The sequence below is a fragment of the Sorex araneus genome, chromosome 3 (assembly GCF_027595985.1).
Source record: "Sorex araneus isolate mSorAra2 chromosome 3, mSorAra2.pri, whole genome shotgun sequence".
Classification (NCBI taxonomy): domain Eukaryota; kingdom Metazoa; phylum Chordata; class Mammalia; order Eulipotyphla; family Soricidae; genus Sorex; species Sorex araneus.
The window spans coordinates 23,813,139-23,831,617 of record NC_073304.1 but is presented as its reverse complement, the minus strand read 5'-3'; the positions used below and the strand labels follow the sequence as shown (position 1 = coordinate 23,831,617).

The 18,479-nt window shown below is 50.1% G+C and overlaps 1 protein-coding gene across 1 annotated transcript in view; it reads right to left on the bottom strand.

Annotated features, from left to right (window-relative positions):
• Nucleotides 1-7,077: 7,077 nt before the first annotated feature.
• SPTLC2 (serine palmitoyltransferase long chain base subunit 2) overlaps nucleotides 7,078-18,479 on the bottom strand; it is a 91,322-nt gene continuing 79,920 nt past the window's right edge. Inside the window, exons 10-12 of the mRNA XM_055132001.1 lie at nucleotides 15,382-15,517; nucleotides 14,828-14,957; nucleotides 7,078-13,265 (exon numbers count right to left, since the gene is read on the bottom strand). Of these exons, the coding sequence (XP_054987976.1) occupies nucleotides 13,146-13,265; nucleotides 14,828-14,957; nucleotides 15,382-15,517 (386 nt within the window). The 3' untranslated portion in view covers nucleotides 7,078-13,145. The remainder of the gene's footprint in view (nucleotides 13,266-14,827; nucleotides 14,958-15,381; nucleotides 15,518-18,479) is intronic.

The window sequence follows — 18,479 nt, the reverse complement described above, 5'->3', positions numbered from 1 at the left end:
AAACCATTCGCATGGATGTGTGAGTTCCCGGAATAGATATCCTTCCTCTTCCTCTCCTCCGTCCACATGGAGGTGTGGCACTTGCTGGCCCAGGGTCCTGACGTTGCAGGATTTCCTGACCATGCTCTTGCCCAGCTGGTTGGCCGTCCTCACCCGTGGGGAACTATGGTGCTCCCACATGCAGTCTCTGAGGCTTGCCCTCCTCAGGCTTACGGCACATGCACATCTTTGTCAGTGCCTTGTGGGCGTCACACCTAGCTGCGGTGTGGCTGAGGTTGCTTGAATCCCAGTGACCAGGGTCAGCAGAACTGCTAAGGTCCTGCTCGATGCAGGAAAAGTAGTGTTGGACTCACTGCTTCACACAGCCAGGGAAGTGCTTCAGCCACTGAGTCACCTCCTATTGCCCCCCTACACACACACACACATACACACACACACACATACACACACATACACACATACACACACATATAACACACACACACACACAACAAACATTTTCACTGGACCATTCACTGCACATTAAAAAATTTTTGTTTTGTTTTGTTTTAGATTGGAGCAATAGCACAAGGGATAGAGCGTTTGCCTAGCATGTGGCCGACCCAGGTTCGATTCCTCCGTCCCTCTTGGAGAGCCCGGCAAGCTACTGAGAGTATCCCACCCACACAGCAGAGCCTAGCAAGCTACCCATGGCATATTCAATATGCCAAAAACAGTAACAACAAGTCTCACAATGGAGACGTTACTGGTGCCCATTCGAGCAAATTGATGAACAACAGGAGGACAGTGCAACAGTGCTTTGCTTTGTTTTGGGGTGTTTGGGGTTTGTTTGGGGCTACACCCAGCCAGGGCTCAGGGCTTGCTTGCTCTTGACTGCACCCAGGGGTCACTCCTGGCGGGACACGAGGTTACCATAAAAGGTGCTGGGGATCGAACACAGGTGGGTCATGTGCAGGTCCCTGCTCACTGTACTGTCACTTCAGCCCACAAATGTTTACATCTAGGTATCAGCAGGGTGAGATCCAGGCCCCCAGAACATCCATGATATAGGACCTTCCCGTCATCCCTTCTGTGCTCGGTGAGGAAGTCTGTTCTCTGCAGAAACCAATGTTTCTTTGGAGCCAACTCCAGTCCTTCTATGCCTTTGAATTAAGTCACAATTCTCAGGATTGTGCAGAACTGATAGCAAGGCAGAGAAATTTCACCCTTAGAAATAGAAGTTTTGCCCTGTTTTGTTGAAATACAACTGAACTTTCTCCCCCTCCCAAGTCTGCAAGAAATCTATTTGCCTTTACTTGCACATCCTTTTCAATTCTCCTGATCTAGAAATGTAAATTTTAATATACCTTTTGAACTGGTGTAACAGTCACACCAATTCCCTCATGACAGTAGGGACTTTTATCAGCTCTCTGGTTAACTTCTGTATCATGAAAAATCATCATTTCTGGGCCAGAGCAGTGGGAAGGGCGTTTGCCTTGCATGTGGCTGACCTGGGTTTAGTCCCCGGCATCCCGTATGATCCTCTGCAGTAATTCCTGAGTAATTCCTGAGTATTATATTCCTGCATAACTAATCCCTGAGTATTGCTGGGTGTGACCCAAAAAGAAAAAAATCTTAGGGCCAGAGAGGGGGCTGGAGTGATAGCACAGTGGTAGGGCGTTCGCTTTTCACGAGGCTGACCCGTGTTCAATTCCTCCACCCCTCTCCGAGAGCCTGGCAAGCTACCGAGAGTATCGCTCCCGCACAGCAGAGCCTGGCAAGCTACCCGTGGTGTATTCGATATGCCAAAAACAGTAACAATAAGTCTCACAATGAGAGACGTTACTGGTGCCCGCTCGAACAAATCGATGAGCAACGGGATGACAGTGACAGTGACAGGGCCAGAGAGACAGTACGGGGGTAAACAGGACTTACCTTGCATGAGAACAACTTGAGTTCAATCCTTGGTACCCCATAAGATCCCCCAAGCACTGCCAGGAATGGTTCCTGAGTGCAGAGTCAGGAGTAAGTCCTGAGCATTGCCAAGCGTGGCCCCAAAACCAAAACCAAAACCAAATCATCATTTCCTGGGGATGGAGCTCAGTAGTAAAGCCCCTTGTATGCCTGAGTTCAATTCCGGAACTTGTCCCCACTAATAATAAGATAAATGTTGATAAATAATCATGATTTTGTCCAATAATCTTTTGTTGCTTAATTTCTGGTTTGGTTTTGGGGCCACTCCCAGCAGTAGCGGGGGGCAACTCCCAGCGTGGTGCTGGGACTGTGGGGTGCTCGGGGATGTGGGTGACTGTGGAAATTAAGGTGCTCAGGGGAGTATGTGGGGCTGTGGATCCATGACCAAAAAGAAGCAGGGGGGACCGTGGCAATGAATGTCTCGGGACAGACTGAAACCATGATGTGATCTAAGGGTTACCAGCCTCAAACCCGCCCCATAACATGAAGGATGAACTCCTTTCAGAGATGCAGGGAACTGTGGCCCAATCAGACTCTAGTTGGCACCCTTGCCAGTCCAGAGAAGGTTGGACCCTGCCTCAGGAAGGGAGAAACGTCAGCAGAAACGGAAAGCCCTAAAAATGAGAACTTGAAAGAACCCCCAACTAAGGCTCAAAGTCCTTTCCCTAGATAACACCTTAGCAGTAAGACTTTTTTTTTCTTTTTTGGTCACACCCAGTGATGCACAGGGATTACTCCTGGCTCTGCACTCAGGAATTAATCCTGAGGTGCTTGGGGGACCATATGGGATGCTGGGAATTGAACCCCGTCAGCTGCATGCAAGGCAAGCGCCCTACACACTGTGCTATCACTCCAGCCCCAGCAATAAGACTCTTAACCCCTCAGACAGCCTCAAGAGGGTTGGTTTGGGAAAACCCCCTAGAGAACCATCTTTGCAAAACTAACTACCCCATCCTGGCGTCATCCACATCTCAACTTAGGGTATGTAAACCTGAGGTAGGAAAATGACCAGTGTGAGTAGGATATGAAATGACCTGAGTTATAAACTTTTATTTAAAAAACTGTTTCTTGGTAAATAAATGTTCTGGGTCTGAAGATAGTACAGAGAGTAAGGTGATTGCCCTGCAGGCAGCTGACCTGGGTTCAATCCCCAGCACCACATACGGTTCCCTGAACCCTGCCAGGAGCAATGACTGAGCCTTAGAGCTAGTAATAAACCCTGAATACAGTTAGGTGTGGCCCAAAAACAAATGTTCCGATGCGGAGATTATCACTTCTTCGAAATGACTTATTCTGCGTATGAATCACATGATGTTTTTGTCAGAAGTATATTATTGATGTTAAATTACTCAAGAAGTGAGGACAGTGAAGACCCAGCCTTGTGGTATACTGGTTTGAGCCAATGGAGTCCAGGATGAAAACCCAGGTGACCACAGAGAATGAATTCCGGTTTCTCCTGACATACATTTGCATAACAAACATCATACCCACCTGCTCCATGACCAAGTGTAGTCACAATCCCGAAATCTCCACGCCAGAGTCCTCCTCCTTCCCTGAAAAATTATAACTATTCCACTCATTCCTTTTTTAAAAATTTTTTTTATTAGAGGATCACTGTGATGTAGTTAGAAACTTATGAACTTTTGTGTTTGCGTTTTACTCATGCAGTGATTGTTTACCCTCCACCAGTGCCCATTCACCTCCACCAATGATCCCAGTTTCTTTCTCACCACCCCCACCCGATCCCCCACCACCCCACCCTGCCTCTGTGGCAGGGCATTCCCCTTTGTTCTCTCTCCTTTTGGGTGTTGTAGTTTGCAATAGAGGTACTGACCACTCCTAGTCCTATACCTACATAAACTAGTTGTGTATAAATCATGCTCCCCTCTCTCTCTCTCTCTCTCTCTCTCTCTCTCTCTCTCTCTCTCTCTCTGGAATATGCCCACACTTCTTTGATTCTTTGAGTATAAACTATTTCAGTAAGCTATTGTTTAGTAAATAATTAATTGCTTGATGAACAACTTTTCGTATAAGCTTATAGCTCGGGTCTTACTGAGCAATGGCTGCTCACTCTTTGGGTTCGCCTGCGCTCTGGCTCGCTGAGTTCATACCATTCCTGAGTAAATCCTTTCTACCGTTTTATTTCTCTGGCTCATGCTTGAATTTCTTCCTGGGCCTGGACTAGGACCAAACAGCCACGGTCCTGACTGCACAATTCTGCATCAGTTCCTTTCTTTTACTTTCTGCTCTCTCCTCTTTGAAGAAGCACATTCTCCCGTGCATGTACTGCGTTCTTTCTCTCTCCCTCCTCTGATTTCCTAAATAAAACAATTTTACCTCACTATTCATCTCCTCCTGAAATGTTTGAATGCAAAGGTTGCTGGCGAAGCTGGAAAACCCGGGTCAAGATCAGGACTGACTTTCCTTTCGCTGCCAAGAGAATCACCTGCTGAGGGCCTGGGGCCACTGATTCTTGCAAATCACCCTGATGATCAAGTGAACCTCAGTGGCAGTTTGACTGGGGCTCGTGTGGGTGGTAGGACCCTAGTGTCCACGCCATGCCGGTGCTCCTGGCTGACTTCATGACGCTGAACCATGCCGGGAACTTGCCCTGGAGACTGAGGGGGGCCAAGCCTGCGAGCAGTTAACAATCTACTCTCTCCACGCTTCCACGTCAAACTCCAACAGCATGTCAGGAGCCGCTCAGGGCACAGCTAGAGAAGCCGGGCCTCCCGTGCATGTGCTCCAATCCATCGAGCTATGCCCCCAGCCCTTAAATCATCATTTAACACCCTCACTGTACAGTTAATCCATACATCACGCCCTCTGCCTCACCGTCTTTGCTCCTGGGACCACTGATTTACTGTCTTCATCTGTTAATTAAAAAAATTTTTTTTAAATTGTTTGTTGGTTTTTTTTTTTTTTTTTTTGGTCACACCCGGCAATGCACAGGGGTTACTCCTGGCTCATGCACTCAGGGATTACTCCTGGCAGTGCTCAGGGGACCATATAGGATGCTGGAATTCAAACCCGGGTCGGCCGCGTGCAAGGCAAACGCCATACCCGTTGTGCTATCACTCCAGCCCCAATTTTTTTTTTTTTCCTTGAATCACTGTGAGATAAAGCTCTTCACGATTAGGTCTCGGTCATACAGTGTTCCAACACTCATCCGCCACCAGTTTTCACTTCCAAATGCTCATTCACCACCAATGTCCCCAAAATTCCCCCCTTAATTTTGGTCTCTTTGGATGCTGGAGCAGAGATTAGTGCTTATGTGGTTTTCACTAGTGTATGTGTCATCATGTGGACACTCTGCCACTCACTTGCCTGCCTCTATGATCGCGCTGGGTGATTTCGAACTTGGGGTTACTCCTGAACAAAGCAGCTGTAGATATTCAAGTGCAAGTCCACGTGTGGACCTTTTTAACTCCTCGTGGGTGAAATTGCTGCCTCCCAATTGCTCCACTCTGTGTATGTGTGTGTGTGTGTGTGTGTGTGTGTGTGTGTGTGTTTGTGTATGCGCACGCACATGCGCCCTGGGATAGAAGCCAGAGTGTGTCACATATACAAGTGCATGACAAGCTCAACAAACTGGTGCACCCCCCCCCCTGCGATCTGCGCCTACATACTTGCCTGAGATGCCCATCAGGGTTGATCTCTCAGGTTGTTGCATTTACACACTTTGTCTCCCAGCTCGAGGAGGCTGGCCCTCCTTTTGTTTCAGGGCTTGCACTCTTGATCAAGGCACACATGTAAGACGGTGGAACGCATACACAACTCAACAGAGCTCACACTGGCTGGCCCTGGTCGTGGGGGCTGCTCCCCTTGGAGGCGCTGACACAACGCCTGGCTAGGGTGAGGCTGCAAAGTACTTCCGGTGCCAGGGACAAGGGGCTCATGCTTGGTACATGTGGCACACCAGGGACGGGACTCCGAGGCCATCGCTCGCACGGCAGGTGTTCTGACCCAGTGCTTCTCGATGCTGTGGGCCTTCTCTGGGCCCCACGGCCCCACGGTATCCCAAGGGCGCTGCTGGGTGAAACGCACGGGTCTCAGTGGAGGGCCACGGCACCACGGGGGCAAAAAATGTCTGGGTGAGAAACAAGGTCCGAAGGAGGCCACAACCCATGTTCTAACCTAACCCCACTGTGTTGCTCCTCCGAACCTTTTTGTTCCAGAACCTGAAACATTCTTTCTACACTTTGGAATAGAGTCTTGGTCAGGGTTTTACCCCAGTCAGGAGGTTTTATTTTTAATTGGTCTTTGAGTCACACCCCGAGATGCTCAAGGATCATTCCGGGCAGGGCTCTGAGGAACCATGTGATACTGTGGGTTCCTGCCTGCAAACACCCAATCCCCCACTGTACAATTTCTCCAGCCCTGCTGGCAGTGGCTTTTCATTTTAAGTATTTTGAAAGCGTTGTTGTTGCTGTTGTTGTTTTAATGAGGCCTGTCACTGTGCAGAGCACAATGGATTAGCAGTCCAGCGCCCTAACCACTGGGCCACCTTGTCCCCGTGGACGAGGCCTAGTTTATCAATTTGATTGGAGTCAGTCCTTTTGAGCCATTGAGAAATCATTGCCTGGGTCCAAAGAGAAAGTACAGCAGGTAGGGAGACTGCCTTGAACATGCCTGACCAAGGTTCTGTCCCCAGCATCCCACATTGGTCCTCCAGGTGTGTCAGGAGTGATCCTTGACACAGGCAGAAGCCAGCCCTGACACATCAAGGTGTGACCCAAAAAAGCAAATGAACAAAAAACATGGCTTAACCCAAAATCACAAATTTTCTTCTTTTTTCTGTAAGTTGTAATGTATAGATTTTGTGTACTATGTGAGCCTGAACTTAATTTCCCTAGATTTTTCAGGTGTTTCATCAATAAAAGTAGTTGAAGTAACTCAACTTTCCATATTAAATATACATGGGATTTTTGTTAAAAATAAACCAATGAGGGGCTGGAGCAATAGCACAGCAGGTAGGGCGTTTGCCTTGCACGCGGCCGACCCGGGTTCGATTCCCAGCATCCCATATGGTCCCCTGAGCACCGCCAGGGATAATTCCTGAGTGCAGAGCCAGGAGTAACCCCTGTGCCTCGCCAGGTGTGACCCAAAAAGAAAAAAAAAAAAAAAAAAAAACCAATGAGGGGTTTTATTTCTGGACCTTCATTTTATCAATTCCTACAAGTATCCAAATGCTAACTGCAGTTCAATGACAACAGCTTTACAGAAAGTCTGAAATCAGGTCTGAGTTCTTCTAGGTTACTAATATCTCCATATAGATCATCCTGGCAGCTTGCTGGGGCCTGAGCACTCGCCTCGCGTACTGCCAACCAGGCTTTCATCACTGGCACCCAGTCTCCTGAGCACCACCAGGAGTGAGCCCTGAGCTCAGAGCACCACCTGGAGTGGCCCCCAAACCAAAAACTAACGACTAAACTTTTAAAAGCCTGTCCACTTGTCAACATCTACAGAAGTGTGCTGGTGCTCATTACCTTTCAATCCTTCAAAATTTTTCACTAGTTTCTACCAGTGCCTAAGCGGAACTAGTCAATACAAGGTTAGGATTAGGGTCTGAGCCCAAGACAGCCCCTCTTCCATCTCCTGCTACCATTCCCCCAACCCAAAAACACCCATGGCTCACAAAACATCAACCAACCATACTCCCTATTCCTTCTAAGAATTTTTGTTTGTTTTAATCACTCCCCTGTGCTGCCTGGGGGACCATATGGTAGCAGGAACCCAGCCCAGTGCTCCTGGCATGCCAAGGATGTGCTACAACACTGAATCATCTCCCTGGTCACAATCTTCTTTCAAAAGAAGCCACACACCCAGCGGGATAGTACCACAGTTCAGACACTTGCCTTGTATCCTATCCAAATCGCCAATGCCACACTTGGTCTCCCCTGGGCTACCTAGGATCAACACTCAGAGAATGTCCGAGGAAATATGCTAGGGATGTGTTCAACCCCTTGAGTTATCTCCCCTGGAGTTTTTTGGTGATGCTAATGATCAAATGCATAACTACTGGGCCACACATTCTCTACTCCATAATACTAGTTTTATCAGGACCATCTATCTACATCAGATGTTAGTTATAATCTTTCGTCATGTGTTTTTTTCACTCAGCCGTTTGTAAAATAACAGATAGAGTCACGTGCTATTCTTCTGGCTAGCAAGTCGGAACCACACTGATGTGCTCACTGCACCTAACAGACACGATCCGTGGAGTGTGGGGTGTGGACATGGCACTCTGCATTGATTGGTGGAATGGAAAAACAAAAGGGAGACATATCATTTTCAATATCTGATTGGGACAAAACAATTTATTTGCATGGGGGGGATTCTTAAGACATCAAGTTCACTTTCAGTTCTTGACATGTGCTCTCAAATCAGGTCCCATCTCTCCCCCCTACTACCTGCGGCTTCAGTCATCCGACAGAGTCAAAGTGACAAATCATTGTCTGGCAAAATTTTTAAAAAAGAAAGAAAAGGACATATGAGGTAAGGAAGAAAGAGTGACATCTTAACACATTGCTACAATTTTACAATTTTATTTACATGTCCCCTCTCACTGTCTGGGATTACGTGAGCATTACAGCAATGGAGAGGGGTTCTCACAGCACCTCTTGCAAATAAATTCTAGTTTACAGGTAAATTGGTCATTAGAGAATTACAGATCAACACGGGAAGAGCTTAGCTCCCCACACAACAGCGACCCTATTTTGGTGCATCTCTTCCCCCTTCTCTTAGTAGCGGCTACTTTTCACAGAGAGGGATCATCAAGACCGTGTGGGAACAGGGCGATCTCACCCGCGCCTGTGACGAACCATCCAGAATGGCTTTTATCATTCCAACCATTGGTCTCACATCACAGAGTGTCACGGTCTAATGTGAAGGATGAGGACGGCTGAGCCCTCGGCAGAGCCAGTGGTGTGTCCCACGTTCCCTCAGGAGGCAACCACGCTTCTCAGGAGATTCTTAGGGATCACGGGCGGGGGTGGGGCAGGGGGTGGGCGGTGCAGGCAGGCTGAGTTGGTGCAAGGCTCCTCATGCAAGCAAAACTCCACTGATTCGGGCAGATGGCAAAACAAGGGGGAGATGCTTAGCACAAAGCTAGACTCTGGCTATTCCCTTTCCTTAACCCCTCCCCCCCCCGCGACTCTAAATGGACAGAGTTTTGGGTCTCCCTTCCCTCAAAACAGTAACCGCAGGCTGAGTCGTAGCAGTTCCTGTGGTCAGTGAACTACAACTCCTCACCCCACAGAGAATCACAGTAGAGGTCACTGACTCCTCCCGAACGCCCCACACTCAGGGGAGACCGGACGGGACACTCCAAACAAGGCGCCGACACCTTGCTTCCTCCTGAGAAACACTCCACGGAGAGCAAAGAAAGTGCTTGGAAAACAATAGTTACTGGAAAGGACGAGAGGGCCATGACCGTTTCTATACAACAAACAGCAGAGGGGAGGGGCTTGGGTGGGGGGATAGCTCGGGGGGGGGGGGGGTGTAAGGCCGTGCATGTGTGAGCCCCTGGGTTCCAGCCCTGGCACTGCCGATTTCTCTTTCAAAAGGCTGGGGTGGTGTCACTGGCTAGTCCAGCCTTCCAACCTGGTACAGGGTAACACGACTCCGTGAGTATCAAAGGAGCGCACATTTCTCCACGGGAACGTGTCTTGATTTATGGGCCTGCTGACAGAAATTCTGCTGGGCCCAAGCTCCCTCTTCCAGCCAGCAGCAGGGCTAGAGGTTCCGGGGTTTCACGGAAGCGGAGAGCAGCGGAGTCTCCTCGGCCTTCCTACTGCCCCCTTCACCACCCCTCTGGACCTCGCTCGCTCTAGGAGAAACGCTCACACGAAAAACCACGGCTCTCTCCTTTTTGCTAGCCGCATAGGTCAGAGCAAGCAGAGACTAAAAAACACGTTTTGCTCCTGGGGGACGCATAAGTCAGGCCCTGGAGCCGTCTCCCGGGACCCAAAACTATCTGGGCTTACCCAGGATACTCAGAGGGGAGAGACACCTGGGAAGGAGGTCACAGCAACTCCTCAGGCAGGAGTGAGGACACAGTCAATGCACTTGACCTTCTCTAGATGGCTGTGCAGCCTATAAATTCATGCATGGTAAGGGTTCTTTCACTGCCTATGGGCTACCCTGGAGCTAGAGATTCCCATCACCCCGGGAAGGGGGTGGCAGGTGAAACGAGGCAGTGATGGTGTTCTCATTCCCCTTCGCCCTCCCTGAAAAGCCAGATTCTGTCTCCACATAAGTTATCCCTCCCTCCTCTTGGTTTTCCCGAAGCAGCAGCGGGCAAGAGTGCATCTAGACTGTACTCATCCTAAGAACTGAGATGCAGCTTCGCTCAAGCAGGCCCAAGGGATGCCCCCGGCCTCCTCCCGACACGTGAGGCCGAGCGAAGGAAGAGAAGGAGACTGCTCTTCCACACAGCCCCGCGTCAGGTCCCACGAGAGCCAGAGTCCTAACCATCAAGAGCGGAGACAGGAAGGAAGGCCGGACACAGCAGGGGCTGAGGACTGACGGAACAAGGGCCTGGAAGTGTCAGGTGCACTCCCCGGCCTCTACAACGCACACCCCTGGGAATTACGGGGATGTTTCCACTCACCACAGGGGCTGGTGAGCAAGAAGCTTGCTTTCACCGCCCGAAATCCTTCACCCACCGTGTGACTTTAAGGGAGCGGCTCCAGGGCCACTGTTCGAAGACGCTCTTTTTCAAACAAGCAAGCTGCGAGGCAGCAGAAGAATCTTCTTTAAAGAGGAGAAATTTTTCAAAGCAGCAGACACAAATTCACTTGAAGTGTCTCACAGACCCTCCTCCGCACATTCCCTTTCAATGAACACTTTCCAAGCAAAGGCGGGAGGAAAGACGGCCACTTCCCCTAGGCCGTTCATGGAGTGGTTTTGGGGTCTCCTGCCCATACACTTCAGTTTCGGGGGGATCTGCCGGGAGAGGGCATGGATCAAGGCAAAACTCAATGAAAAAAGGGAAGAGGAATGGGGGGTAAGTCCCCAGCTCTGCTTTCAGTGTAATTAACGGTCAGCTGACACCCCTGTGGAACCCAACAGATTCTGGGGACAGGCCGTGTACGAAACTGCAGAAAGCGCACTTCTATGTCCCGGGCTTCTGCTCACTCCCAGTGGCTGTTATTTATCTGCACTTGTTTTTCACCACGTGCCTGGTTAAACAATGACTTATGTAACGTGATGGAACCCTGGGTCTTAGAACAGAGTTTCAGGAAGAGCGACTGTGCACGATGTTCTGCCCTCAGAAAGTAAAAGTCTTAAACGATCACAGAAGTCTTGGTTCTTCAAATTAAACTTAGCTGTATTTATCCTGAAATAATTTTGCACCTGGAAAGTTTTATATATATATATATGTATATACATGTAAAAGTTTGTGACTTTGGCAAACCCACCAACACAGTAACTGCAGCACAAAAGCTTAAGGAGTTCTGTGTCAAGAAGCCAGAGGTGCAAAAGGAGTCAGCAAAGCCTTTGTATTTGCTTATAACTTGTCCCTTCTCATCACAGTCTCTTCTTCACTTCAACTTGCATGTGCTAAATACAGACTCTGCATCTTTATTTGGTTCTTTTATTAACTATTTTCTAGTCCTTAAAAAAAAAATACAATAAAATTTTGGAAAATCTCAAGGGCTTAAAGCTCTCAGATGGCCAAGATAACTTATTCTTGAGAACATTTTTTAAAAAGTCACCAACAGAGACTCCACTTGCATCTTTAGTGGAAGCCATTGCACAGACATACCAGCTGGTGGTCAGAGGCCTGGAAGAAGTTGGACTGAGACTCTTCACCAGCAAAAGAAGCCATTAAAAAAGCAGAGACATGGAAAACTATCGGCCCCCCTTTCTCCCATTCTGATCCCAAACCCTCCCTATCTCCCCGGCAGCTACTAAAGGGTAAGCTGATCGTGCACACAAGGAAATCAGAAGCTCCGTCCACTACGCTTTGGTCATCAGAAGGAAGTGAGAACTCTCACCTGGTCACATCCACATTTGCTCTTTGGTTAGGCAGTGAGTATAATAAAGCTCTCCGACAGAGATCCTCCTACCTGCTATGAAAAGACTCAAAGCAGAGGACCCCGGTTTAGCAAAGGGTTTAACATGTGCAGAACTTGTCAAGAAAAAAAAAAAAAACAGAAAGTAACAGATGGGCAAAGAGACCAGAATCACGTCAGAATTACCTCAGGACATCAAGAACCAAGGGAACCAGCATTCCCAAGATGGAGCATTTCAGCGGGCCAGGTTTCGCAAAGGAGAGTGGTACCTTCAGTCCCTCAGAGCGACATGACAAAGCGATTCACCTGAGCAGAGCTGTCACCAGCCTTCCTGGTTCACTCCTCACGGGGACCCTGACCTGAGGGTGTCTAAGCTAGAGGAGGACGTGCCAGACACCACCCCTTGGTCGCCCACCTGGCAGGGCACCTGCCACTCTCCCGAGCAGGGGGGAGGTCCTCCCACCCCGACCCCGCAGGGATGAGCAGGGCGGGCGGGCTGCCAGACAGGGCGTTTCGGGAGAGCCTGGTGAGCGGGAAAGAACCCAGAAGCGGGACGTCCCTTGGGAGGGTGGAAAGAAGAGGCCATGTGGAGGGGACGGGGCAGGAAGACCCCGGCTCAGGAGGCGCCCGGCCAGGGAGAGCTACGGGGAGCTGCGCGCTGCTGCTCAAAAAAAGGCGGAACTGAAGAACACACAGCCCGCGACTGCCTGGCGGGTGGGTAATGATCCCACGGCCGCCACCTCTGAGAGCCAGGGTGGTGGCCGGCGGAAGGCACTTGCTCCCGAGAGGCGGCCATGCCGGGGCCAGCAGGAGCTGTCCAGGGAGGGTGACGGCCTGGTGGCGAGCCAGAGGCGGGCCAGGGGGCCGCGTGATTTCACGAGGGGAATAGTTATAAAATAAAATACTTTTTAATGGGAAAAAAAAAATGCCAGTGAGTTCACCTCTCTTTTTTTTAAAAAAAAAAAAAGGTGAAACGTAGCGAAGGAAGGAGGTGAAGTCATTTTCACTATTTACAAAATGCAACTGAGAGGGGAGGTGGCCACCGTCGGTAGCTGAGGAAAGTGTCTTTCAGTGGAGACGGCCACGCAAGGGTGGCTCCTGGCACTGGCTCAGAAAGGCCACGCAGTGTCCGGCGTGAGGGCGAGTTCCTCGGAGGAGCACCAAAAAGGCTCAGTCTTCCGTCTCTTCATACGTCGTCTCGTCAAAGGGTCTGTCCAGGAGAGGAACCAACCGGTGTCGGGAGTACTTGATCTGCAACAGGTCCCCGACTTCATCAATCTCCTTGAGCGCCTGAAACGCAGAGGCAGAGCAGGGTGATGCGGAGGCAGACTCGGGCACAGCCAAAGCTTCATTTTTCGACCATCACGGTGAGGGCGGGGACCTCTGAGGGGCTGCCGGGGTCTCGGGCGTGTCTGCACCGACTAGTCAGATCCCCCAGGGCACGGCTGAGGCCAAAGCTGGCTCCGGAGCCGACCGGGACCAGCGCGTGTGGGCAGCAGGGATGCAGGAACAAGGGTGACAGGCTCCCAGCGCAAGGCGGCCACAGCCCTTCATCTCTCCTTCCACTTCCAGCCCTTGCTCTGTTACCCCACACCAGAGAACAGGGGGGACTTGGGGGAGGGCTCAGGGGGTGTACGGCCGGCGAGGGAGCAAGGAAAGGGAAGAGGAGGGATTTGAATGCAGGCCTGAGCCGAAACACCCAGACTTAAAGTGGAAAGGTCATCTTGACTCGACTCAACATTCGCCCTCCCTTCGCTCGGCTGCCGGAAGACAGAGACTGGGCGTTGGCTGGGCGTAGCCCCCGGGAGCAGGGCTCCTGTGCTCCATCTGTGGTGTTTCTGCATCCCGGCGTGTGCCTGGGCTGGCACACCCTGCCACGGGGGTCCCAAGCAGCAGAGCCCAGACCACACTCGCCACTTGTGGGCCGCTATGGGCACCGAATGCTTTTAGCCACTCGGCCAGCCCCTGGGATTACCCCCGGGCCCCCAGTGTAATGTTTTTTGTCTGTCTGGAGGCCATCTGCGGTGGTGCTCAGGGGTTACTCCCAGCTTGGTGCTCGGCGGTCAGAGCAGGTACTGGGGCCAGGGACTGAGCCCCGGCCTCCCGCACGCAAAGCACATACCTCAGCCCAGCGAGTGAGCTCTCTGACCCGCAATATGGCTTTGTTTCTGTGAAGCCTGCTCTTCTTTCTTTCAAAGAAAAATAAGCTTTTGAAAAAGCAAAATTTTTATTAAATTACATAAAATTTTAAAAAATCAAAGTTGAGAAATAGTTTCTTCAAAAAAAAAAAAGTGGGTGGGGCACACCCAGCCCTGCTCAGCATTTATCCCTCTGTCTGCACTCAGGAATCACTCCCGGCAGGGCTCAGGGGTCCATGTGGGGTCCCAGAAAATTGAACCCGGTTCAGATGTGTCCAAAGCAAGTGCCCTACCTGCTGTACTACCACTCCAGCCACACGAAGCCTCTTCTAGACTGCGACTCTAGTCCTGCCTGCTGGAACTAATCCATGTACGTCTACGGGATTTGGTTGATGTGTCACATTCATACAAAAAAGAATGGACGTCACAGTTCAGAGATAACCTCCCCCCAAAATATGGAGCAAAACCAGAAAATCACAAATGAGAAAGGGTTAATTCGTTCAGAAATTTTCAGGGGGAAGGAAAAAAAAAATGGAAGGACCGTAAAACTCTACGCCCCCAAAAGCTCTCAGAAAAGCCAAGGAAGAGAACAAGCACCAAGCACGCTGAGTACTCCCTCCCCTAGTTTACACTGTCTGAGGCTCCTGCCCTCTGCGACACAGACCGCCCAGCAGGAGGCCGGCCCGCTTCTGCCCAGGGGAGAGGGCGACTTACTGTGTCGAGCATTTCTTTGGTATGAGACGCCGACAGGCAAAACCTGGCTCTGGACTCGATGATGGGGGTCGCCGGGAATCCCACCACCACGACGCCGATGTTGCGCTTCAGCAACTCCCGTCCAAAGGCGCTGCGGACAGAGACAGGGCCGAGAAGGCGGAGGTGAGTAAGCACACACAGCAAGGCCCCACTGCCACGCGGGGGCTCGCGGCCTGGGCGACAGGGGCACGAGCACTTCCCCCAGAACGACTACTGGGGGAAGTAGTCCAGTAGTCTACTTCCTGCACGGAGGGGGAAGCATCTGGGTCACGGAGCAGTTTTAAGGTTTGGCTACGCTGGGTTGGGCCGACAGCCATTTGCAGCTGCCGTCTCAATACTGCCCCTGACGTGTATCAGTAAGTAGGGCAGAGGCGTCAAGATGCGCTTGGCGGAGTCCTGCCAGGAATAAGCCCCAAACACCGCCAGGTGAAGCCCAAACACTGGCCCCCCTCAAAAAAAGTTTGTTTGTTTTTTAAAGAGAAAGAGACTGCTATGCAATAGGTAAGAAAATTTACCCAATTTTTGCTGGCATGTACAGCATCAAAGGCACCACTGGAGAATCTTCATTGCCGTAGATGATGAAGCCCATCTGCTTCAGACGGCGCCGGAAATACCTGGTGTTCTCCGCCAACTGCTGCACACACTCCCTGCCTGGAGACAACGAGGGGAACAGAATACACTGAGAGACGCGTAATCGGGAAAAGACGCTGACCTCCTCTCCATCCCGGCTCATCCACCCAATTTCAGTTTTTCCTCTCCAATATAACTTTTTTTTTTGCCTAGTGAACGCTACAGACTATCAACAGGCACTTCTTGGACTGAAGGCTTGGGTGTGGCTGACCCAGGTTTGATCCCCAACACCCTATGTGGTCCCTGGTGCCCCGTCTTGAATGTAGAGCCAGGAGTAATCCCTGAGTATCACCAGGTGTGGCCCAGGTGCTGTCAGTCAATGTTACTCCAATAAAAAGTTTTTCAAATGCTACTTTCTATTCTACCACAGTGACTCAAAGACTATGCTGCTTCGTGATCATTTAAATTAATCGCATTCTCTTGCACTGAATTCAACAAAATCTAATTAGCCAGTACAACAAAATCTAATTAGGACAGCCGTTCCATCTCTTCTCAGCGGGAGGAACCTTGGGCTTATGCTGAAAAAGGGATAGGTGTGGGGCTGATAGCACAGCGGGTAGGGCGTTTGCCTTGCACGCGATTGACCCAGGTTCTATTCCCAGCATCCCATATGGTCACCCAAGCACCGCCAGGAGTAATTCCTGAGTGCATGAGCCAGGAATAACCCCTGTGCATCGCTGGGTGTGATCCAAAAAGAAATAAATAAAAAGGGGGGAGTGTGCCTTACCGGTTGCTACTGCAACAGTTCCAAGAACTGTTAATAGTTTGCATGGTAGAAAACCTCAGATGTAATCAAAATGGCACTTTCATAAGAGACCACTGCACTTGGGCAAAGAAAAACTCAGATGCCTTTCATGCTAAATACTTAAACCGTAACATTCACTAGTAACTTCTGCTTGAGATGAAGAACAGACTTAGTAAGCTTTGCTCCCTCCTTTAAAAGTAATTTCTTAATTACTTTAAGAATTTAGAGACTTTAAAAGTAATTTCCCAGGAGAGGATTCTTCATTTCTATAGCCGAGTGAGAACACAGAGTGGAAGAAAAAGGATTTGAACTCCCTCGTTTCAAAGACTGTATTCTTCATCCCTACATACTACGCCACTCTAGTTTGATCCAAGACACACGAACCAAAGGGACTGTCAGGTTACATGGATGCACAAGAGGAGAAAGCACTGTAGCACTGCAGCACTGTCATCCCGTCGTTCATCGATGTGCCGGAGCGGGCACCTGTAACGTCTCCATTGTGAGACTTGTTGTTACTGTTTTTGGCATATCAAATACGACCCGGGGAGCTTGCCAGGCTCTGCCATGCAGGTGAGATACTCTCGGTAGCTTGCCAGGCTCTCCGAGAGGGACGGAGGAATCGAAACCAGGTCTGCCGTGTGCACGGCCAACGCCCTACCCGCTGTGCCATCGGGAGTTAATTTTTTTTTTTTTAAACTTACTGACATTCAAAACATTAGACTCCGGGGTTTATAAAGGTTAGCTTTCCTGGTGAAAGCCAGCTCTCAGTTTCTGTTGCCTTTGGGTATTTGTTATTCCCATTTCTTAAGAACCCTCCTGTGAGAGATCATTCCGTCCCTCTCCTTCTGGCTAACTTTAACTGCCTGTCCAGCTCCAGGAGAATCTCTACTTCACACTGCCTGCATGGCCCCCTGCAGAGCCCCCCCCCCACACACACACCCCTCCGCCACACCTCCCTGCCTCCTCAGCCTGCACACGTGCTCCCAGGGGCGGAGGGGGCCCCCAGACACCTGGTTTCAGCCCGCACTCCCCTCTCCAATCTCCGCCACAGGTTTCTGCACCCCTCCTGCCTTCCGAAGGGGGTACCCTGGAAAGCTTCCCCACATTCTGAAGACTGTCTTCACATTCTTCATAGTGTAGTTCAAGGAACCAATGCTTTACATTTAGAGGTCAATTTATCTATTTTTCCCTTTGGTTTGCTTGTTCTTTGAAGTGTCATAACTAAGAAACCAATGACCTGAAGGTTTTTAGCTATGCTTTCCTTTTTCCTGGTGGAGGAGGCCTCCCAAACAGTGTTTGGGGCTCTTCGGTGGCCCCTCCTGGCAATTCTCGACTTTGCCTACCGTTCACGGTGAGGGTCCAATGATGCAGAGTTGCTCAGGCCCTGTGGTGCCAGGGATGGCCCCAGTCACCTGCCAGAGCTCAGAGACACATCTATGTTGCCTGGAAGTTTAAATTTAGCTCTTTCTTCGGGGCATTTTATCCATGGTGCTCTTCCTGCATATAGTGTGAGGTAGGATTCAAATGTAGATATAGAAGTGAGCAAATAATTTACAATTTAATTACTGAGTTGTAAAAGCTCTTTATTCTATTTGCCAGAAATCAAAATAGTGACTAGAAGTCAAAATAGCAGAGAGAAATGGACTGGCAAGAGGACCTAAATCATCTGTACCAAGACTCAGGTGACAGTTACTGGTATGTATTTATTTGTTGAGCTGTATGCCTAAGACTTGGGTACTTCACTGTATGAATGTCAGGTGGGTCAGAGGGGCTTAGAAAAGGTGCCAGAATCAAACCTGAGGGGCTGGAGCTATAGCACACAGCGGGTAGGGTGTTTGCCTTGCAAGCGGCCGACCCGGGTTCGATTCCCAGCATCCCATATGGTCCCCCAAGCACCGCCAGGAGTCATTCCTGAGTGCAAAGCCAGGACTAACCCCTGTGCATCGCTGGGTGTGACCCAAAAAGCAAATTGAAAAAAAATAAAAAGACAAACTTGGAAAAATACTTCATTCTTGATGCTAGGTGAGGAATTACAAGCAGAGAGAGTGTTATGAGAATGGCACTCAGGGACTGAAAAGAAAAAAAAAACTCAGCAGGGGCAAGAGCACCTCCCTGCAAGCCGGAGTCCCTCAGTCTCCAGCATCTCCCACAGGCTCAGCACGACCCTTGCAGCTCTGCAAGCCCCAGCACAAGTGCACAGGAGACTCTCAGTGGCACCTTAGCTGGCCGTCAGCAAAC